The sequence below is a fragment of the Capricornis sumatraensis genome, chromosome 13 (assembly GCF_032405125.1).
Source record: "Capricornis sumatraensis isolate serow.1 chromosome 13, serow.2, whole genome shotgun sequence".
NCBI lineage: Eukaryota > Metazoa > Chordata > Mammalia > Artiodactyla > Bovidae > Capricornis > Capricornis sumatraensis.
The window spans coordinates 89682813-89707217 of NC_091081.1; the positions used below are offsets into that span (position 1 = coordinate 89682813).

The 24405-nt window shown below is 53.4% G+C and overlaps 1 protein-coding gene across 1 annotated transcript in view; it reads left to right on the top strand.

Moving 5' to 3' along the window:
• The window catches only part of SMOC2 (SPARC related modular calcium binding 2), a 167042-nt gene that overhangs the window by 52750 nt on the left and 89887 nt on the right, over nucleotides 1–24405 (top strand). The window contains exons 2-4 of the mRNA XM_068984929.1: nucleotides 2123–2294; nucleotides 12054–12160; nucleotides 13205–13304. Coding sequence (XP_068841030.1) covers nucleotides 2123–2294; nucleotides 12054–12160; nucleotides 13205–13304 — 379 coding nt within the window. The remainder of the gene's footprint in view (nucleotides 1–2122; nucleotides 2295–12053; nucleotides 12161–13204; nucleotides 13305–24405) is intronic.

Below are 24405 nucleotides of genomic sequence, written 5' to 3' on the forward strand. Positions count from 1 at the left end.
AGTCTGTTGTGGTTCCATTGTATCCCCACCTATTTGCTATGAAGTGAGGGGACCGGATGCCATGATCTTCATTTTTTGAATCTTGAGTTTTAAGGCAACTTTTTCACTTTCCTCTTGCACTTTCATCAAGAGTTCCTCTTCACTTTCTGCCATAAGGGTGGGGGTGGTGTCATCTGTGTATCTGAGGTTATTCATATATCTCCTGGCAATCTTGATTCCAGCTTGTGCTTCATCCAGCCCGGCGTTTCTCATGATGGACTCTGCATAGAAGTTAGATAAGCAGGGTGACAATATACAGCCTTGACGCACTCCTTTTCCTATTTGGAACCAGTCTGTTGGTCCATGTCCAGGTCTAACTGTGGCCTCCTGGCCTGCATACAGGTTTCTCAGGAGGCAGGCCAGGTGGTCTGGGATCCCGTCTCCGTCAGGATTTCCCACAGTCTGTTCTGATCCACACAGAAAGCTTCTGTGCTTACTCTATTTAAGAGAAATAAATTTTTATTTTTTTGCAAAACCTTGGAAAGGCAATGATCTCTTTTCACTTGCCCTTTGGTTAAAATAAGCACAGATCATTTCAGCGAGTGAACTTATTCACAGGAAAAATTAGAGCATGGAAAGTCTGCCCCCTGCGTCCCGGAGCCCCGCTGGATGCAGACGTGACGTTCCGCACTGAGCATGGCCTGGTGGCTGGAGCCTTCGCCCAGAAACCTAGGAAATGGCCCTTAATCAGCTCCCAGAGGTTCAGGTGGAGACGTGGTCGCCCACAGGCTCCTGGCCACAGTGCCTTTGCTGCCCGTCTTCCCCAGGACCCCAGCTGCACCCCAGGAGGGATGTGGCTCCCTGGGCAGCTGACCCCCAAACCCAGGGCCCTTCCCTCCCCATGGCTTCACCTCAGCTTCGGCGTTGGTTGGTCTTCACGTGTCGCCAAGCAGGATGCTTGGAGATGAAAGGGGCAAGTGTGGGTGTCCATCTTCTCGAGAAACGAGGCGCCCTGAGTGTGAGACTTTTCTTTCTTTTTCTTCCTGTTGAGAGAACAGGCCGCCGAGGCCCCTGGGCTCCCGCTGCAGTCCGCTGCCTGTCTTCCTCTGGCTCCTGCGTGAACAGGGCAGGGCCGCTGTGAGCAGAGCTAAGTGTCACGGGGCACACACGCTGGATAAGCCGTCCAAGTGGCCACAGCACACACCGTGCGGTGTGGAGTAGTGACCACACCTCAGCGCCGCCCTTCTTTCCGTTAATGACTCAGTGGTGTTCCGTTAATCAGAGCAAAGGCCTGTGTGGGGCAGGCCATGCTCCAGTGACACGTCCTCCAACGCAAAGCAGCGCTGGGGTCACCTTGGGGTTGGTCGTTGTGTCTCGGGTGAGCAGGACTAGACGGGACTGGGGTGGGGCACGTGGGGGGTTGGGAAGCTGAGGGGGGCAGGGGACACCACCCACTGGTGGGGGCTGGCGGCCAGATCTGAGCCCCGCTGGGAGGCCCCTGAGCTCTGAAGCTGTGTGTCCAGGTCATCAGAGGAGCTGAGGCAAGGATAGGGATCCAGGAGGGGCCCCCAGGGCAGGGGCTGTGTGCCTGAAGCACCCCTGCAGCCCTGGGTCCTCCGGAGGGCCCCTCGGACCTCGTGGAAAGAACTCCCTCTGGAACCAGAGCACTTACTCAGAAACTGACCTTCCACCCGAAGGGGTACCTGGGGTGTGGATGAGATTGTGCGGTGCTGTCCAGCAGGGAGGGCCTGGCCCCCAGTTCCAGAAAGACGGGGCTCCGGATACACGTGGCTTCCAAGCTGATGGCAAAACATAGTGAATAGAGGGGTCAACCGGGCACCGAATTCAGACTCAAAGAAAAGCAGTGCTATTCAGACTCTCAGAGGTAAGCAGAGCACGTGTGTCCCAGGGCAGACCTGGAAGGTGCCCAGGCCAGTGGTGGAGCATTTAGAGGTTCAGGCACCCGATGCTGAGCAGAGCAGGGAATGACCCCGGAGGACTGAGACCCCAGAGGTCAGAGGCTTCCGGGCTTCCCACCGTGTTTCTGAGACGCTCCCTCAACGCTAAGTGGCCTAGACAGCCTCCTGCATTCCCCAGAACACTCCTTAAGATGTCTGGATTCTTTTTTCTTTTCTCCTCCAAGTTTTTGAGAGTTGACCAAGACAAGGACAAAGACTGCAGCTTGGACTGTGGGGGCTCTGCCCAGAAGCCACTGTGCGCCTCCGACGGGAGGACCTTCCTATCTCGCTGCGAGTTTCAACGCGCCAAGTGCAAAGACCCCCAGCTAGAAATTGCTTATCGAGGCAACTGCAAAGGTACGTTTCCTTCCATCACTGTTCGAGAGCCAAGCCCTGAAATGTACGGTAAATGTGCTTATAAATGTAAGATAAATGTGCTTTATCGTCACCTGGTCAAGTTTTCCTATGTAGAAAGTCAAAGGGTTTCTGCTCGTGAATCTTTGTCCAGGCGCGTAACGGTAAGAGTCGTTTTTGAATCATCATATTCTTGTTGAATGTTCTTTTTGCTTAGAATGTTTTATGACATCACACATCGCAACACACATTCATCCAAGTTTCACAGAATGTTTCCAGAGTCTCCTAACATCATCCTTTCTCGCTCCCGTTTTTTAAAGTGGTTCTTTCAAGCCTTTTTCGTTTTACCTTCTATAGCACGTGGGGCGTGTATAATAGCACCTGTGCTGTTTCAGGGATTTTTTTTTTTTCTTCTTTTTTGGTACTGATTTTACACTTGTAATTTTCAGTTTTCCTGATTTAAGAGGCGGATTTGGAGCTAACAAGCGTGCTTAGAGCAAAACATTGAAAGGTTTCCCATGTTAATGAAAGGTTTGACTCAGCAAAACATGTTTCAAACACAAATAGAGTCATTTTCAGAAAGAGATTTAACTTTCCTTTTCTTATTATCTAGGAGAAAAGACCACACAGGCTAAAACGCCCTTGAGACCGTGTCCCGCAGTGTCTAGCTGTTAGCGCGACGACCGCTCACACGAAGGGAAGCGGGGGCCTCGGGCCCGCGCTTGGCTGCTGTTCCTCGCACAGTGCCGCCCTGCCTAGGGCACAGGTCAGAGGCACTTCTCCCCGTGACGGAGACGGAGCTGCCTGTTCCCTGCACCTGGGTGCCCTCCTGTTGGCACCTCGTGGGACCCTCTGCCCACGGGCATCGGGCAGCCCAGCACCTACCTTCCTCCCGCGTTCGATTAGTGTGCCCTAAACACATCATTCTGCGAGAAACTTGGATGTAACTTTATGCCCTGATGGCCGTTACACGCCTCAGGTATCTGTGCTGAGAAATGAGAAGTGACCCAAGAATAGGCTCAAGGGTCGAGGGATCTTCCCTGCAGAGAAGTTTCTGGAAACAGTGGCCTGTGCTGGCTTAGCGCGTGAGGACAGGTGCTGCGGCGAGAGGCTTGAGGCTTATGTTCCCCTTTGGTGCCCTGCTCCTTTAGACAGCCCTATCAGATATTCTCTTGGTGATAACTCCCATCAGACCCTCAGCTGGAGGACTCGGAAGAAGCTGCCATATTAAACCTCTGTGTCGGCCATGGTCTCCGTGGGCGTCTGAGAGGGATTGATTACGCTGAGGCCAGAGGCCCATCCATCCGTCTGTCTGTCTAGGTCCGTCTGTCAGGGTGGACTCTCCCAAACCTCGCGCTTGGAACTCTGTGGAGTCCCCACCTTGCATCACTTTTGGGCAGGAGGTTAAGTTGGCATTAAACACAGATGGCCTTTCGGTAACGTCATTTTTAGCTCACTTGTGTCTGGATCCAGCCTAATTTTTCTGGATTACTCCCTTGGTTGGAATTCTCACACCTCACGGAAGAAATTTCATGCCATAAATTTATGACAAAAAATGCGATAAGGGAGAAGAAGGTTAAAAACTACTGCTGTGACTGCAGCCGTGAAGCTGAAAGACACCTGCTCCTTGGCAGGAAAGCTGTGACAAACCTCCACGGCGTATTAAAAAGCAGACACCACTTTGTCGACAAAGGCTCATCTAGTCAAAGCTATGGTTTTTCCAGTAGTCATGTATGGATGTGAGATTTGGACCATAAAGAAGGCTGAGCGCTGAAGAATTGGTGCTTTCAAACTGTGGTGCTGGAGAAGACTCTTGACAGTCCCTTGGACAGCAAGGATTTCCTAAAGGAAATCAACCCCGAATATTCATTGAAAGAACTGTTTCTGAAGCCCCAGTACTTTGGCTACCTGATGAGAGGAGCTGACTTGCTGGAAAAGACCCTGATGCTGGGAAAGATTGAAGGCAATAGGAGAAGGGGGCAGCAGAGGATGAGATGATTAGATACCATCATTGACTCCATGGACATGGATCTGGGAGACAGTGAAGGACAGGAAAGCCTGGCATGCTGCCGTCCGTGGGATCGCAAAGAACTGGACGTGACTTAGCGACTGAACAACAGCAATGAAGGTGAAAACAGGGCTTATCTCTTAAGATCAAGTTTAATTCAAATCAAAAGGATTAAAATAAAGAGAATGTGAAGATACCTGTGAATTTCAAGATCAAGTTTATTTGGTGCTTCAGCTACTGGGGGTAGCAAATATATAAAGTCACTTCAAAGAGGCGCGGTTGGTTGTGCAGCACAGTTTGAAATGAGCGGGCATTAGGGACCCCTGACATTCTTGATCTGGGGGGCAGGCTCGGGCTCTGAGGCGTCTCTGAGTCTGGCGATCTGAGTGTGGTCTGTAGGGGGCCACAGAGAAGGAGTTTCCCATCTGCACCAGACTTTGCCTGCATAAGCAGCCTCTCCCTGGAAGGGGCTCAGAGCGGGAGTGGGACCTCCTCAGACAGGATGGGCCCCTCATACCGGCTGGCTTGCTTCTCAGGTCGCTTCCCCGTTCTGTCGCCTGAAGTCCGGCATCTAACACCCCCAGCCTGCCCCGGGCCACACGGTGGGGGTTCAGTGTGGACAGGAGGGCCCTGGTGCTGGCGGGCGGATGGGCATCCTGGTGGCAGCTGGGGTGCTGCTGCCCCGATCTGTCCAAGAGCACTGGCAAGACTCCACACCAGCCCAGCTCGCGTGTGTCCTGCTCTGACGGTGAGAGCTGGAAAAGCAGGCCGAAAGGCCCTTCCACCGCAGGGAACACCAAGACCCATCCCTGTTTGCCCTAAATTGTTCCCGGTGTTGAAATTGGCTGGTGAATCAAGTATCAAGTTGGTGAGTGTGAAGCTGCGTGTTTTGAGGACATTTCCATGTATTTGATGGGTGACAGCTTCATGGGCCGGTCTCTTTTGGATGTTCTAGTTTGGGAACGATTGAAATATTTCAGTATTTGGTTAAGTTGGACGAAAATGCTTTTTGCATTTCATATTATGCTCTGCTGACCTTGAACAGAAGTGCAGTGGTTTACACCGATAGGTTTTTCTCGTATTTTTTTGAAATTTGTGGAGTCTGTATTTTTAGAACCCAGCAAACTCATTAATGTTTTTCTTTTGATCTAAGACCATTGGGACTGTCTTTCTTTTCAAGAAAATCTCTGGCATTAAAAAAAAAAAAAAAAACAGAAGAAAGAAGGAAAAGAAAAGTCAGATGCCAGGAGATCTTGGAAATATTCTGAGATTTCTGGAAACACTGTCATAAAGGATTCTGACAAAAGCAGCTTCCTGGAGATTCTGAGTGACATTCTTTGGAGTGACGGATGTGTAAGAGGGACACTGTCGCAGAGCGATGCCTGACATTTGTCGCCCTCCTCCACTGCCCGAACCTCACAAGTGCTGTCCTGATGGTCATTGCAGAGTGACCGCTGCCCATGTTGGGGTCTCGGTGGGCATGAGTGTCATCAGTGCGTGAGCACGGGGGGCCTGAAATGTTGTGCAGATGGACCCCACGCCATCTCGGTTGTGATGACTTCCAGACCCCTCACTCTCTCCCTGTGAAAAACCTGAGTGATACCCACCTGGGCGTTCACTCTGGCCAAATAGTGATCGTTGGTCTAGAAGCCTTGGGATGGCTTACGGGCCCTTTGTCCAAGTTGGGTGCTGTGATGAGTCACCTCGGCATGCTCAGGGCAGGCTGGGCCCTGGGTCCATGGGACCATCTGCATTCACGCACATGACCCGGGCCACTTGCAGGGGACGTCCTGCTGACCTGGGCGGGACCTGGACTCTGCTGGTCCTGCAGGGAGAGCTCAGGCCCAGCTCCGTTTCTGGACACTCTGTGGAAGGCGTGGCCCACACACGTGGAGAGCACCGAGGTTTCCAGTGGGCCTCTGCAGGCCTGAGAGTGCCGCTCAGCCCCTCTCTGACGTGCTCCGGGTGCTTTCACTGTGACTTTACTAAAACACACGACGCAGCGCCTGAGAGTGCCGCAGGCATGCAGCCCAGCAGCACTGGCGTGGCCCCACCTGCCTCCCTCCACCCCGGTCCGGGGCAGGAGCTGCTGTGGGTCTCCACGTGGGCAGGGATGGGGCTGGGGTGGCGAGGTCCTGACCTCTGCACACCCTGAGCCCCCAGAGGTCAGGGAACCATGCAACCAGGACGGGAGGCCAGGCTGGCGGGCTGCACCTGACTTCTCGTCTCTGAAACGGGGGGTTGGGTCAGGCGAACACAAGGAAGTCTATCTCTCTGAAGGGTTTTCTGATCATGGACGTGGGGAGGTCAGCAACCCTTGCTTGCATTTGGAGAGCCGAGAAACGGACTGGAAGCTGCATCGCTGGCCGCTTGCCTAGGCTTCAGATGACCTGCCCTGGAAGAAGGCAGGGCCTCTGAAGTTCCCTCTACCTCCCAGGGAGGCTTTGTTATCTGGTGACGGTGCCCAGGACCAGGGCACAGTTTGGTTGCTCTAAGTCCGTGTTCAAGCTGGTTTTAGAAAAAGCAGAGGAACCAGAGATCAAATTGCCAACATCTACTGGATCATCGAAAAAGCAAGAGAGTTCCAGAAAAACATCTATTTCTGCTTTATTGACTATGCCAAAGCCTTTGACTGTGTGGATCACAATAAACTGTGGAAAATTCTGAAAGAGATGGGAATACCAGACCACCTGACCTGCCTCTTGAGAAACCTGTATGCAGGTCAGGAAGCAACAGTTAGAACTGGACATGGAACAACAGACTGGTTCCAAATAGGAAAAGGAATATGTCAAAGCTGTATATTGTCACCTTGCTTATTTAACTTCTATGCAGAGTACATCATGAGAAACGCTGGGCTAGAGGAGGCACAAGCTGGAATCAAGATTGCCAGAAGAAATATCAATAACCTCAGATGTGCAGATGACACCTCCCTTATGGCAGAAAGTGAAGAGGAACTAAAGAGCCTCTTGATGAAAGTGAAAGAGGAGAGTGAAAAAGTTAGCTTAAAACTCAAACATTCAGAAAACTAAGATCATGGCATCTGGTCCCATCACATCATGGCAAATAGATGGGGAAACAGTAGAAACAGTGGCTGATTTTATTTTTTTGGGCTCCAAAATCACTGTAGATGGTGACTGCAGCCATGAAATGAAAAGATACTTACTCCTTGGAAGGAAAGTTATGAACAACCCAGACAGCATATTAAAAAGCAGAGACATTACTTTGTCAACAAAGGTCCGTCTAGTCAAAGCTTTGGTTTCTCCAGTGGTCATGTATGGAGGTGAGAGTTGGACTGTAAAGAAAGCTGAACACCGAAGAATTGATGCTTTTGACCTGTGGTGTTGGAGAAGACTCTTGAGAGTCCCTTGGACTGCAAGGAGATCCAACCAGTCCATCCTAAAGGAGATCAGTCCTTAATATTCATTGGAAGGACTGATTGATGCTGAAGCTGAAACTCCAATCCTTTGGCCACCTGCTGTGAAGAGCTGACTCATTGGAAAAGACCCTGATGCTGGGAAAGATTGAAGGCAGGAGGAGAAGGGGATGACAGAAAATAAGAGGGCTGGATGGCATCACCAACTCAATGGACGTGGGTTTGGGTAAACTCTGGGAGATGGTGATGGAGAGGGAGGCCTGGCGTGCTGCAGTCCATGGGGTCACAAAGAGTCGGACACGACTGAGCGACTGAACTGAGTTGAACTGAACTGAAGTCAGTGTTGACCTGCCAGCATTTTCTTCAGCAAAGAGTCTCTCTATGGAGGAGTCTGCAGGTGTGTGATGCGTGTGCCTGTGTGTACAGGTTCACATACATGTGTGTATGTGGGCAGGCACCTCCGTGTAGGGAGGTTCCGTGTGTGTCCTGCAGGAACATGTGTGTGTGTGTGTGTGTGTCTCTTCTGCCAGGCCCTTTTGGCCAGGCCCGTGTCCTCACTTCCTGCCACATCTTGTCAGACTCCTCGCACCGCAGGCAGGCTCTGAGATGCCTGTTACACGCGTGGCTCCAGGACAGTTTAATCAGGCTAGCACTTGTCCCTTGCAGAAGCCCTCCCCAGGCTTGTTGGCCTTAACCTTCCGTGGGGTTCTCCCAGGTCTGGTGTTAGATGCACCCTCTCGATGAAAGCAGACACAAGAGGTGGGGCTGTTGCTCTTACATTCAAACCAGAATCAGAAATACAACAGGACTCTGAAATGTCGTAAAAAAAAACCCCAAAATTAAACAAAAACACTTCTCTGTTTGCTTCAGCAACACCTGTATCCTCCAAGACTTCACTGGGGGAGCTGGGCGAGCGCAGAGCAGCCTCAGCTGTCCCCTTCCCACAAAGGTTGAGGCCAAAGTTCACACAAAAGGATCCCGAGACCGCTTGCACGGGGTGCTGGTGTGATGCCCGGACGGTCGCGGTGGTCAGTCTTCACGGAGCCGGTTCTGATCGGTTGTGTCCTGGATAAACATGTCAGAGACGCCTGAACACTTTCATATGTTTGTGCGCCACCCCAATTGTGCACCCTGGGTTTTCCAGTCTAGTTTGTTTCTTTCTTTGTGCGTTTACAATGATAATACATATTTAAGATAGACACTGGGCCCCTTTCTCCTCGGCTCTGAGCCGCTCCCTCTGGTCGAAGGATGTGTGGGCTCTTGCTGCGGCGCTGCCTGCTGGCCGGCTGCAGGCGGGCAGACGAGGAGCCTCCTTGGCGTCCTGCTGGCTCTGTGTCACAGCCCGGTGCTCCGCATCATTTACGCCAAAGAAGACCGCAGCACAGAGTTCTCCGTTTTTCTGAGTCTGGCCTTCAAAATGACAGGTTGGTAAAGTAGTACAACTTTTGAAATACAAGATCTGCCTCACTGGATGCCAATAAAGTAAGAAGCCAGTCACCCTCGGGCTAGCGTTCTGCGGCTGCTACCAACAGAGAGCTGGCTCCTTCACTGGCCCCCAGCCTGGTCCTTGCAGGCCCTGTGCTGGCCACGGGGACCCAGCGGAGAGAACTCTGTGTCCCCAGAACGTTGACCCCCCGATGCTCAGAACCACCAACACGTAGTCGCCCTGCTGTGTCCAGAGTCAGCAGGTCTGTTGACCAGAAAATTACTCAGTGTCACCTCTCCATAGATTTCATAGATGGACTGTAAATAATTCCATATCCCCTCGAGCTCCTTCCTCAGTAAGGAGCTGGCTGGGGGGCTCTCTCCGGGGTGAGGACTCACCTAGGAAGAGTTAGAGGGAACACGATCCCCTTTCTTCAGGGTCGTGTTTCAGCATCATCCTGTGTGTGTGATGGATGGGGGCCCCGGAAGAAGAGTTCTGAGGCTCAGGGTGGTCCAGCTCAGGGCTGCCTGTAAACGTCAGTGCCCCTGACCTCGTTCTGGCTGAGCCTCCTCGGGCCCTTGTGACTGTTCTCCAGAATTCTTCTGCATGAAATGGGCAGCAAATGTGTCTCTTCCCATAATCGCTTAATCTGATCTGGAGTGATTTTAGCAAAGAAGGAAATGATCTGCTTCCTGTTTAAAGGACAGCATCCTTAGGAATAACTGCTCTAGAACGTGGCTGTTTGTTTCTGGTTCACAGCGAGTGTTGCAGCATGGTGGCCTCTGTGACTGGTGTCTTCTGATGCGTAGACACGCTTGTGAAAAGGAATCTCTTTTACTTTGCAACTGAGAGAAAACAATGAGGAAAACGAGACAACACACCCCGGGAGTTGGCCCCGCATTTCAGTAGGGTGGAAGTGGTGGGCTGCGGTTGAGACCCTTCCCAAGAGTGCAGCCGCTGCAACCGACTTAGACGTCTGGGGTGCGGCAGGTGGTCCAGCAGGCGGCCCCCTGGTTTGGTGGGCAGATAGAGGCTTGCTCTCAGGGACGGGCCCTGCATTTCCTGCTGCACAGTCCTCCCGTGTCCCTGTGCCTGGGTCGCCAGCCATGTGCCAGCATAAACCAGAATTTAATGCTCTGTCCACATAAGAGGTTTGAGAACTCCCCGATCAGTGGCAAACGCACCCGCTTTTGAAGATGGCATCGGAGACAGGAGCAAGGCCCATGGGTTCTTTGACCGATGTATGTGTGTGTGCCGTGTTCTGCCAGAGTTCAGCTGTTGGGAGTAATTTGTAACTCGTCTGGACCCTTGTGGAGAGCTTGCAGGCTGGGAACCGTATCACTTTTCCTTTTAGACAGTCAAACCACAGGTTATACTAAAAAAATGAGGACAGAAGTCCACAGCAGTGTTTTCTCAGCGAAAACACAGGCTGCATTAAAACCACATGTTGCTGAGTGCTGGCAGGAATGCAGATCACGACCTGAGGCCCGCATTGACGCACCCCTGGCACACAGGCCTGTCGTGCCAAGGGGTGGCGCCGCGGCGCTTGCCCGGGGTCCGAGATGAGGGCCCCCAGCAGCAGCATCTGTGCTCAGGCCCGGCACCGCGGGGCAGGAGCCCTGAGCCTGGAGCTGGGCCCCGGATGGCGTCTCATCACGGCCAGGAGATTTCACTCCCAGGCAAGCAGAGAGTCACCCGCTAAAAATGCTGGGCGGTGGACACGTTTGAAGCAGTATCTCTCAGCGTCCAGAGGGCCTTTCAGACCTAGACAACTTGTAATTTAAATCTGGAAACACTTAAGAAAAATGGGGAAAGCCATTCTTTTCGACTTGTGAGATTCAAGTGAGTTACGTGGGCTGGCAGTCCGCAGAAATAAGCCCCATGCTCAGGGTGCGAGCCCCGGGCGGGAGACTGGTGGAGGCGGCCCCAGGGGCGGCCTTCTCCATGGTGGACACAGACTCAGCTGGCCTGCGGTCCTGGGACGATGGGCCCTTCCTGGGGCTCAGCCCAGCCCCCGTAACTCATGCCAGGCTTCCGAGATGAGCGTCGGGTTGAGCAGGCTCTGGTGCCCAGCTCAGATGCAGCAGGTGAGTGGGGGCCACCTTCCTCACCGTGACCCGATCTCCACAGTGCATCTCGGCAGCTGTGTTTCCTGACACCTGTGTCCGAAGCTGGGTGGGGCCTGCCCCAGTCTTTCCCTTTTCTGCTAGTTTATGGGGTCTCAGGGGCATCCTCCCGAGGAACAGGAGGAACCCCGTGTTTTCCATCCAGTCATCACAGTGGCTGTTCCACTGCGAATGTGTGGAAATCTGTGCTCAGTGCGCCAGGAGGGCTGGTGAAGACGCTCGGCTCTTTAATCTGACATCTTGTTGGATTTTCCACTTGAGGTTGGGAGCGCAGGAGCTGGTGTCACTCTGAGATGCTGAGAAACTCAGATGCAGAAGGGAGAGCCTGTGGGGTGGGCAAGGGTGGACACAGACAGGGCGCGCCCCCTGGGCTGCAGCCACAGGCCAGATGGCCTGTGCCCCTGGGGTGCCTGCCCTCCCACGCCCGGGCCAGTGTCCCTGGGCTGTTTCTCACCGTAGCTCTCAGACGTGGCCCCCACGTGGCACACGGCCTGTCCATGTGCTCCGGAGGATGTCCTTGGGTCCTGGAGTCTGTCCACGGCCCGTAGGGGTACCATCCGACTTCCACCGTCCAGGAAGTAGAGTCCGCCTCTCCCTACGGTTGAGCCCAGTGGCTTTTCGGAGACGTGGTCTCCTGGCTCCCTGGGCGTGGAGGACACCCCACTCTATCTGCCAGGTCTGGCCTCCCCTCAGGGACACTGGTGCCCTGACAGGTGCCCGCCTGCAGCCGCCCACCCCGTGAGGCCCCTGCGGCCCAGCCGCCCACGTGGTACCTCTGCTGGGCGTCTCCAGGGACCTGACCGCCGCCCTGCCCTGTGCCTCCCCACAGACGTGTCCAGGTGCGTGGCCGAGAGGAAGTACACCCAGGAGCAGGCCCGCAGGGAGCTGCAGCAGGTGTTCATCCCCGAGTGCAGTGACGACGGGACATACAGCCAGGTGGGCGGCCTCTCCCCCTCGGGGCGGGGCTCCCTCCTCGGAGCAGGCGCTCCTGTCCTGGGGAGTGGACGGGGTCCCACCGGCCCGCTCATGGCAGAGACCCCAGCCCCAGTGCGATGGCGCTTCTGGAGGGGCACCCGCCAGGTCACAGGTCAGGGTCACATGCGCCGTCTGCCTTTCCTGTGGTCACCTTGTCCATCAGTGGCAGCGTCTAATCACCCAGTTCTCCACCCGGAACGGGTCAATATTATCATTGTCATTTTGTATTAAAGGAAATGAACTCCTGAGAAGCCCTGCTAACTGACGTATTAGCTTTTGATAGCAAAAAAAAAAACAAGATGGGCTCTGTCATGAGCCAGCCAGTAGCACAGGCCTCCCTGGTGGCTCAGCTGGGGAAGAATCCGCCTGCAGTGCGGGAGACCTGGGTTCCATCTCTGGGTTGGGAAGATTCCCCTGGAGAAGGGAAAGGCTACCCACTCCAGGATTCTGGCCTGGAGAATTCCGTGGGCTGGGTAGTCCATGGGGTTGCAGAGAGACTGAGCGACTTTCGCATTAGATTTCATCCAATAATGTGACTTCTGTGCACTGTTTACAGCAATCACTTGACCTTTGGAAGACTCAGGGAGGGGAGAGACAGAGGGAGGTTGGAGCTGTGAGTGGCATCCACTCAGGCTGGCCGGTGGGGGGCAGGTGGGGCCAGGACGGAGCATCTCACTGGCAGCTGGACACGTCTCCTGTTGCCAGCTCCGCTTCGGGCCGATGGGCAGACCCGGAGCAAGTGTCCTGACTGCTCAGTGCCTTGGACCGCCTCTCGTAAGATGAGGGCCGGTGGAGGATTAGACGGAACAGTGACGGGCCGGCACTACCGGCGTAGGGTGCAAACAGCCCGGCTCTTTCAGCCCTCAGATCCAGGCCCAGGGCACCACGGGGTCCCTTGCCAGGCGTCCAGACGCAGCCCTCGGAAGCCCTGGGCCTCCTGGCGCCCCGGGAGGAGCCGTGGGCGCCCCTGCGGGCACTGACCGCTCTGTCTGTCCCTCCCCCCAGATCCAGTGCCACAGCTACACGGGCTACTGCTGGTGCGTGACGCCCAACGGGAGGCCCATCAGCGGCACCGCCGCGGCCCACAAGACACCCCGCTGTCCCGGTAGGTCCCGCTCAGCTCTCGTGGCGAGCCCGCGGCTGGCGCTGCTGGCTGTTTGCCGACTGTCTCATGAATGTCTGCTTGTAACCGCAAGGGAAGTCAGTTTAGGTGGGATTATGGGGAATATCGGGATACATTTGCGTCACTGGACAAAGCCCAAGATATTATGAGACCTTTGTTTTCAAGAAAGCTTAAACAAGTGGAAGATCTGGTTCTGAACCAGCATAGGTTATGGCAGTTTGGGATTCGTAATTTTTAGCAGTGGCCGCGAGGACTGTGGTCAACAGCAGAAATGACCAAATGTTTTCGTTGGCTGAAAGAAGCGAGCGTTTCTGGGTTTGTATGTATACGATTGCAAAGAAAAAGCAGATCATTCTTCACAGATCCCTTTCCAGATGGTGTGTTTGTGTTATTTTATTACTCGTAAGTGGGCTTGATGTACTGAAGGTAATAACCCTGGCGGGAGAATAATCTATAAAAGGGTCTGTTTTCCATTAATAATTTACCAAAATGTTATAAATGGTTCAGATCATTTTTATTTGAAAATGGTCTGCAGCTTGAGTTTTGATTAATTGGTGATGGAGACTCGTCAGACCGTTTACCAAGACGCTTCGTGATCCGTGTGTCACGACCATACTGGATTAAACTCACTAAGGAAAAACACATGTTATGTAACAATACGAAACATCTTCCTGAATTTTCACATAACATGTTGAGGCATTTGTACTCAGAGTTTACTTTCAAGCCTCTTTTCTGTTTGAAGAGCAGGCATCTTATAATTAGAAATTCTGCCCATGGTTCAGACATTTATACCAGGAGCCAAGTCACTGGTCAGAACTCATAACTGCTTCACCATGATGACACACGTAATTAACAGTAACACAAAACCTAATATTTCAAGTGACTGGTCATCACTTAAAAGCCAGAGGGTGTGCATAATGTGGAATTAAAATATCTTTATTTTTAAAACAGTTATGTCATCCAATACCTAAAAATTGCTGAAAATATGTTTTTAGTGAGCTAACATTTGCACCTAATAATTCTTTTACAAACTCATGGAGTAAATGAAAGAGAAAAAAATTAGCCTAGTGAGTTGGCCTCTGTGTCCCTCAGTCTGAGAGATGCTCGCAAATGCTTATTTCATTTCAACCAGGTACCAGCATTTTGAGTCGCGTTGAGCTATTTTATGAAGGAGAAAGCAGAAGACGTACCTGTATCTGTGATGTTAGTGACACCTTTTGAAAAATTAAGTAGTGTCTGAAAGCACTTTCTTAGAAAACCATGAGTGAAGTTGGCCAGGTTTCTTGTAATTTCCCTGTAATGCTTCATTTCTAGGATCAAAACACCCTACTGTTCACTCACATTGATTTTTCCAACCAGGTAGCAGCCACATTTTACTGTATAGAAGTGTTCCATTGTTTCCACTGTCCATGTGGATATTTTGGCTGAAGGGATGGGTATGGAAGTAAGATTCTTCCCGAATCTGGTGTTTATTGCATGGAAAGTGCCACGAGGGCAGGGAGGGGTGTCTCTGAGGACACGTGTGGTGTGGGTGGGGCAGGCTCCTTGGACACCTGGCCTCTCCTTGTAGGAGCATCTTCCTTTTCACTTCCGTGGCTTGGTTTTGCAGCTTGGCCAGAGTTATGAAAAGATTCCACTAATCCCCAGCAGTATTCACGCTTTTATTCTGCAGAAACGTGGGTGGAGAAGCAGGCACCTGTCCTCAGAACGTGCATGGAGGCTGTGCAAGGGAGTTTGGGGAGGACGGGTCGCACACACACATACAGTTTATGCTGGGCTTTTGCTGATGTATCAGAGCTTCTTCCCAGCTGTAGATAGCTCCTCACCAACCACGTGGAAGGACGTGGTGATGGGCATCGCTTTGCTGAGCCTGTGCTTGACACTGGGCCTGCCCGCTGGTTGGGCTCCATCTGCACACCCCGGGAGCATCCTCCTCCCTTCTCTGGGATGCAGGCTGACACCTGCTCTGGTTGGCATGCCTGGTCCACTCTGTAGAGGACAGATGTGATTTCCGTCCAGTTTATTACAATCAGGTAAACGCCAGCATCCAACAGTGGTCTTTGACCCTGGAGTTCTTACCACAGAAGCACTTTCTCTAGAAATTTGAAGATCAGAAAAAGGTATTAAAACTTAGCAGTAAACACTAATGCTCTCTTAGAATGCACGTATGTGTGTGTGTTATGAGTTGGTGCAAACACACGTGTCAGCAGCCTGTGAGGAGGGCAGGGAATGTCCACTCATGGCTGATTGCAGTGGAGGAGAGGGGCCCGCCTGCCATGTCCCCTGGCCCACTCCTCCCCGAAAGACCTTCAAACCAAAGGATTCTTTTATTTCACAATTATGTGTTTCTAAGTCATTAATGCAAAGCACCCAAATTCCTATGAATCAATAAGAAAACTGGAATAACGAGGCGATCCAGCAGAAAAAGTCAGAAGTCTTGAACGGTCAGCATTTTATAAATGAGGAAACCCTAAGGACCATAGCTCAGTTGGTAAAGAATCTGCCCGCAATGCGGGAGACCTGGGTTCGATCCCTGCATTGGGAAGATCCCCTGGAGACAAGAAGGCTACCCACTCCAGTATTCTGACCTGGAGAATTCCATGGACCGCGTAGTTCACGGGGTCACAAAGAGTCAGACACGACTGAGCGGCTTTCAGGAAAGAAAAAGGGCCAGCGAGCAGAGGAAGAGATGCTTGGGCTCGTTAGCACAGGCCAGGGAGCTGCTCACTGGCCTCCCGGGAGACTCCCAGCTGGGGAAGGAGCTACTGCCCCCCCCCCCCACGGTGACTCCTCGGGACCCTGGGACCCCTTACCCACCTTCATAGGCTTCCATCAAGTCAGCTCACTTCCTTGCCTGCTGTCAGTCGGGAGCTGATGGGTAATTGCACAGCTTTTCGGGAGTGGACGACCAACCTTGTCTTTCCTTCTGGCTGTGGGCTCATGACTTTCAATGGAGCTCACGCTGCAGGAGGCAGAGGGCTTCCCTGGAGAGAAATCGGCCCCTTTAGCCCCTGTGGACACCTGTTTCCTGGAGACAGTCATTCACCGGGTGAGACCCCTGAGGACGTGATCAGAGCCGCCCCTTCAGTGAATCGTGGTGGTCCATCCCGTGGGTCCCATGGTCCTTCCCGTGGGTCTTGTCCTTCAGAGAACACTCACTCCACCCTCCCTCCCTGGAAGCCCACTCCTCATTTCTTATTAATGACCATCTCCACGAGCAGCACTCACCAAGCATTTGCTGGGCCAGGTGCCCACGTCTGCTCAGAGCTCTGCTGACACCCCTGTTGGGGGCCTGGGAGTTCTGTGCAGAAGCCGCAGGCACTCGGGGAGGGGGCAGCTCACCGTCCAGGATAATGGGGGTGGGGGGACATGTCTAGAGGAGGGGATTCCTGGAAAAGGGGGGCATGTTGGCTGGCACAGGAAAGGGGCAGAACAGTTTCTCTCCCAGTGCTTATAAGCAAGGAGATCCAACCAGTCCATCCTAAAGGAAATCAGTCCTGAATATTCACTGGAAGGACTGATGCTGAAGCTGAAGCTCTAGTACTCTGGCCACTTGATTCGAAGAACTGACTCATTTGAAAAGGCCCTGATGCTGGGAAAGATTGAAGGCAGGAGGAGAAGGGGAAGACAGAGAATGAGATGGTTGGATGGCATCACCGACTCAACGGACATGAGTTTGAGCAAGCTCCGAGAGATGGTGATGGACAGGGAGGCCTGGCGGGCTGCAGTCCATGGGGTCGTAAAGAGTCGGACGGGCTTCCCTGGTGGCTCAGATGGTAAAGACTCTGAGTGCAGTTCAGGACCCAGGTTTGATCCCTGGGTCAGGAAGATCCCATGGAGAAGGAAATGGCAACCCAGTCCAGTATTCTTGCCTGGAGAATCCCATGGAGAGAGGAGCCTGGCAGGCTACAGTCCATGGGGTCGCAAAGCATTGGACACAACTGAGCGACTGAACAGTAACCTCCTGTCCCTCACCGTGTTGGTTCCTGAGTTGGGAGGGGAATGTGAGGAGGGCGGCAGTCCTTCCCTACTTCTGGGCCAGCTCCAGTGACCCTGGGAGGCATTTAGGACTGAAGGCTGCTCTTTGAGCTGCATCCAGATGCATCCCCAGCCTCGCCTGGCCTGACAGCAGGTGGTCCTGCTTGCGGCTTGGAGATGGTTCCCCTAGCCCTGCTGGTTAGACCCCAGGTTTGCAGGGCCGGGGCCGGGGGTGGGTGTCGCTTGCTCCAGGGATGCTCAGAAATGTACGGCCACCCCCAGGGAGCCCACTGAACCTTCCTCCATCCTTGCCACCACTGTGGGGCTGGGTTTCTGGGTCTCCATGCGGGCACAGCTGACCTGGAGTTCCTCTGTAGGAGTTTTCTCTTTTTCTTCTTCCTTCTGAAGGTTTGAAGACACATTGCTAGAGGCAGGAGATGAGCTTAAAAACAAAGGGCTTCTTTCCGAGGGAGGCTGTTTGTAGTCGGCTCGCTCCGGATTATTTGGAAACAGCTTCGGGGGTTTTAATCTCATCTTCCTCTGAAACAGTGCACCCGAGCCAAGAGCTTACTCCTGGCAGGAGTACAAAGCGGCTGAAGACACTGGAAGCTGAGCCTACTCGTAGGAGCCCTTCACGTTACAATATCCAAAGAACCTCCCTGTGTAGCTCAGCTTGAGGTGTGTGCTTGAAGGAAGGCTTGTGGCAGAGAGATGCTCCTGTGACAGCCGGCGAGTCTGCCCCGCCCCCCCCCCGCCCTCTGTGCGCTGAGTCACCTGTAGGGACGGCGTCTCCTGCGAAGTGGAAGCCTTGCTCAGCTGGCCTTGGCCACGAGGCGCGCTTGAGGGGCCCTTCCTTCGGGTGCAGGGCTTTAACTGCTCAGCTGGCCTTGGCCACGAGGCGCGCTTGAGGGGCCCTTCCTTCGGGTGCAGGGCTTTAACGATGGAAAGCCGCCTGCGAGTGCGCGTGCTCACGGGCATGCCGGCCCTGCTTCTCAGACGGGCTTCCAGATGCGGCTTTCGGAAGGCCCGCTCACACTTGACAGAGACCCTCGGAGTAGACTGAGTAGCTTCCCTGGATGTTGTTTGCACGAATTGCGCTACAGCCTTTGGGTTTTCCCGTCAAGCCTTAAGTTTCGGCCTCTGCCTGGAACGGGGAACTGCCCGTTTGTACGGTCATCTTTTTGATTTCTGAAAGCTTTCACTTTATAAAGAGAAGCTGGGTTTGTTCTTTTGTTTCATGAATGAATTTCCCTGGCACTAAATTAAGGGCCCTGCATAGCTGAGGAACTTGAAAGAAACATCCAGAACAATTGAATTCCCCAATGCTGAAATCAACAACACAGCTGTGCTTCTGAAGTGTCTCTTTCTGAGAATTCAAGTGCACAGTAAGTTGCTTGCTGGATGGAAACGGTTACAGATCAGAGGGAACATTTTTTTTTCCCTCAAAATGGCTTTTTCTTCAGGCTTAACAATTCTCTTTCTGAAAAATGATAGTTGTCAAAATAAAATATTTCAATAGCTATTGGCAAGGAAATGTGAAAACAAGCAACTGTCATAGGAAGTAGAAAATGGACTGAGAGAGGGGCCCGCTTTTCAAGTGGACGTGAGCCCCAGGGGTGGGGCGGGCTTTGCTGCCAGCCCCAGTGTCCATTTCACTAATGAAGGCATATTTCAGAGAAAAATATGTATTATTTCACCTTCTAACACCTACTGTTATGATGACTTTTGAAGTATTAGGAAATTTACGTCCAAGATGAGGAAAAAAATAGCAATTTGATATAGACAACATGAGCTACGCAAAATTTCCAATAAAATTTCCAGATTGTGGACATTTCAGAACACTGAAGAATTTTCTAAAAGATTAAGTCAAGCATTCAGGGGAGAGAGCACAGTGTGTGGCTATTGTGCCAAGGAAACCTGGGAAGCCTGAGGGTCAGCGTGAGGACCTCCCTGCGAGTGTCTGCCCAGCACCGGCCAGGAGGCAGCTCTGAGGAGGCAGCGTCGGCCGTGCCTGGTGTTGGTGCTGGGAGTGTCCATCTGTCTGTCTTTTCCTTTCCAGTGTAGGCTGCTTTGGCCTTGTTTATCTACCCAATGGGCAACATTTTGGTATTATTATGTTTCCTCTCTGGAAAAATGTACTTACTGGTGTCTTATGGTTTGTATAACAATCAACTCTATTATTGTATTGAATATTTCAGTATACATTTAATTTGGTGGCTAATTTATTATCACTTCCTTCATTACTTTAAGAGTTTTCTATAAGCTGTCCTCTTCACACTTAGGCCATAAATGGATTTTTCTCATATTTTTTAATACTTAAGAAAAGTTTAAGATAAGATAAACTAAGAAGTCTTTTAGAACTCACTGGTCCCAGGCTCTATACCTCTATACAAAGAACACTGGGTTATCTCTTCCAGAGGTATACCATATCTCTGAATTAAAAGGAGTGTATGTATTTTCCTTCTTCTTTTTTTAAGCAAACAGTACATTTTTTTCAACAGCACCTTTTAAATACCAATAGTCAAACGCTGGAAAGATTTATGATACCATTGACCATGAGTGACCTTTCTGCAGGAGTGAGACTAACGTTTCCTCCGGCCACTGCAGTATGTAACATTCAGACCTTAAAGAGGACACTGATGGAAGGGAAATCAGAAATAACCTCTCAATTTTTTTCAATTGTGATTTCTGTATTTCCTCTCTTACCATCTAGAGAAGGGCATTCTCAGATGGGGGACGTCAGGACGCTCAGCTCAGAGCTGAGCTCAGCATCCCTTTTATCTAACGCTGTCTCACCAGGAATCCCAGCTTTTCAAAGGCAGCATCACCAGGGAAGAGAGAAGAGCCGAGAGGAGGGGGCCCAGCACCACAGCCTCTCCCCTTCGGGACGGGGCTCCAGCCTTCCTCCCGCCCGTCAGCTTCTCCGAGGCTCACTGTGGGGAAACAGGCCAGCTTTGTTTGCATTCTGCGTCCACAGAAGTGTAAAAATAGGAAAACAGGAGATGTTGCGGTAGGTCGAGGGAGCCGCGGGGTCTTGACAGACAAGACGGAGACGAGTTCGTGGTAACAGAAAGAATCCATTAGTAACAACACTGTTAATAGCAACTGCAGAGTGCCCAGGCCAAGCCCTTTTCCTCGGAGCTCTGGAACCCAAATTTCAGTCCACACAGAGCTGGATGACAGACTCTGGGGCAGTACCCCAGAATTTCTGATCCAGGGGGTCTGGAGGGGAGTCCAAAGTCCTGCCTTCCTGACCAGTTTCCAGGTGAGGATGCTGGTCTCCTGGGCAGTGGGGCGCCTGCTTGAGAGCCGACCTTGCAGTGACCTGTCCCCAGCCCTGAGTGAGGGACATAGGGCCCGGCTTGGTCTCTCCTCGAGGAGGCCTGACCGTCCACTGGGGCCTGTCATGATCCCACCGCCAGGACGTGACCTGCGCTGAGCAGGAGGGTTGCCCGAGTCCCTCAGCCATCTGGGAGGGAAGGGTGCACGTCCAGCCAGCAGGCGATGCTGAGAAGGCGCAGGTGGCTGCAGGGACCCCCACGGTGGTAGGCGGAACTCACCCTGGGGGCACCGGGTCTCAGAGGGATGCCCACGGCCCTTGGCACGGGGCCGGGTGGGCGGTCTGCAGGGTCCTGGCCCAAGATCCCCTGCGTTGGCTCCAGAGAGGCACACACCTTTGACCCGGGCTGGCATGCGGGGGTGAGCTCCGGAGGATGCCCTGCCCCTGGGGATGCCCACTTCAGTGCTGGCAGAGGGAGCAGGGCCCTGGCACCTGCTCCAGCTCACCCTGCCTCTGTTGCCCTGTAGGTCAGGCTGCTCACCCCCTGCCTGGCTAGGTGCACTCTCTCGGAGCCCTTCCCCCGCCTCTGGCCTTGGAGGGTGACCCCAGGACACAGCAGGGTCCCTGGAGTCTGTTCTCAAGGGTTTAGACTCTGGAGGGCAGGCTCTGTATCGGGGGCTCTGGGAAGTGAAACTCTGGATTTGTGGGTGCTTCCTGCCAAGGAAGAGAGCTGGTGAGGATGCGAGTGAACACTGAAGGCATCTGAAAAGTGGGGTGGGGGGGTCACGGACCAGTGCCTCACCTTACTTGGCTGGTGCGGTCCAGTCAGGCAAGGCCAGGGCAGCGTCAGCCCTGGGGCTGCACTGACGCTGTCTCACAGGCAGGTGGAAGGCCCCTGTGGTGCTGACTTCTGGGTCTTCCTCTGCTCTGACACAAACGTTCACGGAGCTGCACCCCCGTCCACTCTGGGAGGTAACCGGGGGCACGGGGCCACAGCGATCTATCAGACGCCAGCCTGGTGGTGTCACTGTGCATGCTGGTCTGACTGCGTGATGACCCCCAGCACCCCATGAAGGGCTGCCTTCCAGGGACTCCGACTCTGCCACGGCCTCGGTGCCCAGCGCCCGCTCCGCCCCTGCGGGTTCCTGCCTCTGCGCTCCAGCCCCTGTGCCTGTCAGCAGCTGAGAGTGGGCGAGTGGGTCTGGGGTCAAACAGAGCCGTCAGAGAGCCTGGAGGTGTAGGACCCTTCAAGCTGAGCTCAGGCCGTCCCAACGCTGGTGTCTGAGAGGCCGTGATGTGGAGAGCTGCCTGCCGGCTGTGTCCTCGCAGACAGATGATGCGTGGAAGGACGAGGACGTGGCAGAGACACTTCTGGGCACCGGCTGTGCCCTGGGACCCTCTCCTCCCGGGCAGGTGCTGTGTCCCCCTGCCATCCTCTCTGCCTCGCGCCACCCTCCTTCCCTTTTTCTCCAGGAGGTCTGCCCCAGCTGCTCAGACCACATCAGCTCCTCTGTGGGCTAAAACTACGGACATGGACCCCAGCTCTGCCGTTCCTGATCAGTGACCTTGGGCTGTTAGGTCGCTCTCAGGGTCTCAGCGCCCTCATTTACTGGGCCTACCAGGGGTGCCCACTTCAGGGTTGCCCACTTCAGGGTTGCTGTTGGCATTAGAGGACTTAGTGTGTGTGTGAAGTTCATAGAATGATGACCGGCACACAACAGGAACTGTGCAGACATCCTCCACGCACTCAGCCGTCATGTGAATTATTTGAGTAATTTCTGCCTAGTGCCTTTCAGTCCTAAGGAGGCGGGACTTTTTGTGCTGTATCCCCTGAGCATGTTGAATGAGTGAACAAATGAAAGTGGCCACAGAAAGGCCAGTTCACACGGGTGTCCTGCCAGTGGCGGCACGTTTTGGCCTCTCACTCTGAGTGGAGCCAGGGTTGCTCTTTGCTGGGAGTGGCTATCACCCTCTTGATGCACAGGACGTGCACACGTGGAGAGAGAGGCTTCAGGAGGAAAAGGAACGCAGAGACACCCAAGTGTCCTGGGGTATTTTAAGGGAGCCACCCCCGAGGCCTCTGTTGTGTGTTGGTTTCTCTGTGGGCTTCCTGCTGCCCAAGAGGCAGGTGATCCCCACGCTGCCCTTGCAGAGAGGAGGAGACTCAGCATAGGGCAGGCAGGCACACCTGCCAGGGCACCGAGCTGGTGGGCAAGGTCCATCTCTCCCCCACACTCTTCCTGCTTCCCGCAGCGCCCGGCCTCCCTCTCTCCCACAATCATTCTTGTCACCTGCATGGGGTCCTGCCCGGAAAGCACAAGGCAGGGCAGCCAGACAGCGCCTGGGAGAAGCCAGGAGTTCCTGCCTGGAGGAAGGGCCCAGCAGGACGGCGAGACCAGGCTGAGGTGCGGGACTTCATGTACCTCTGCTCCCAAGAGTTCAGGGTTGGCAGTCCCAGTGGGAAGGAAGTACTCATCCGGAAGGGAAGGGGAGCTGAGCCGTCGGCTCTTCCAGGCCCCCTCCCTTTCTGGCCCCCTCCCCGCCCCTGCCGTCCCCTCCCCTCCCCCTCCTGTCCCTGCCCTCCCCTCCCCTCCCCCTCCTGTCCCTGCCCTCCCCTCCCCTCCCCCCTCCCTTCCTACATGCCTGCCTTCCTTCCTCTTCCTCTTTCTTTCCTTCTTTTGCTCATTCTTTCCTTTTTCTTCCTTTCTTTTCTTTCCTTCTTCCTTCCTTCCTTGCTCCCCGCTCTCTTCCTCTCCCTCTCTCTGGCTGCAGCAAAGCCGCGTGACGGTGTGACTCTGCTCCTGGGATTCCAGAAAGGGGTAAATCATGCCGCTTGTTTAACTCTGCTCTGAAAGACCATCAATCGCCTGCTAAACAAGTGCCCGCCTGCAGTGCGCTGACCTCATTAAACCCTCTGACGGCTCCTCCGGCCGCACACATCACAGACCCTCCTCCCTTAGTCATGTCCAGAGAGCATTTAGTGCCTGTGAAAGGAGCTGTCTTGGACCACCAGCTCTCTCAGCAAACACTGCACCTCCTCGGGCTGTTTTGCCTGCACGCTGGTGTTACCGAGTGTAGCTGGATTTGAACCAAGGGCTCGGGGACTACAGGCTCATTATTCTTTCCCTGAACCATCGACGGCTCCTACATTGTGTTTCTGTGGTTTTCTCCACCAGAAATGCATACCCTAATTGCCAAAAAAAGCCACCCTTTAAAAATAGCATTTAAATGGAATGAGATGTCACAAGTGGAAGGAATTCAAACGTGTCCTTTGAAATAGGAATCTGAGGGGCAGAGTCTTCCTCTCTGAAGGTTCCGCCAACCAGCCGTGGTCTGCGGAGCTGCTTACTGCTGTCCGCACTCATGTTCCTAGGCCCCGGGTGTTGCACTTCCGTCCTGGAACATCACCTGCTCTTGGGAGCTCTTCGGCAAATTCTTACCTCCAGAAAAACGTAATGGAAGAAAAGAGTGGCTTTGTGGTTCTGGGTTCCTGGATTCCACTTAGCATGGCGGCTTTGCAGTGAGGAGCACGCATTCAGCCGCCCCCAGGTCCTGGAGGACAGGGTGCTGGGGAGGTGGGGCGGGGAGTGGGGGGAGGTCTTTTTGTCCAGAGGCAGCTGGACGGGAAATCAGTGCCCTGCTGGCCTCACCCCCCAGTCCTGTGCAGCAAAATATTTGGCTTGGGTTATCAAGGGACACTTGATGCTGTGTTAAAATTATTTCCACCTCTTAGGAACAAGGTAGAATTAACTTCATGTGGATTTAAGTGAACACTGGTTGAATCTGGAGGGGTGGCTGATGAACGAGCCATGAGACTGGTTGGTT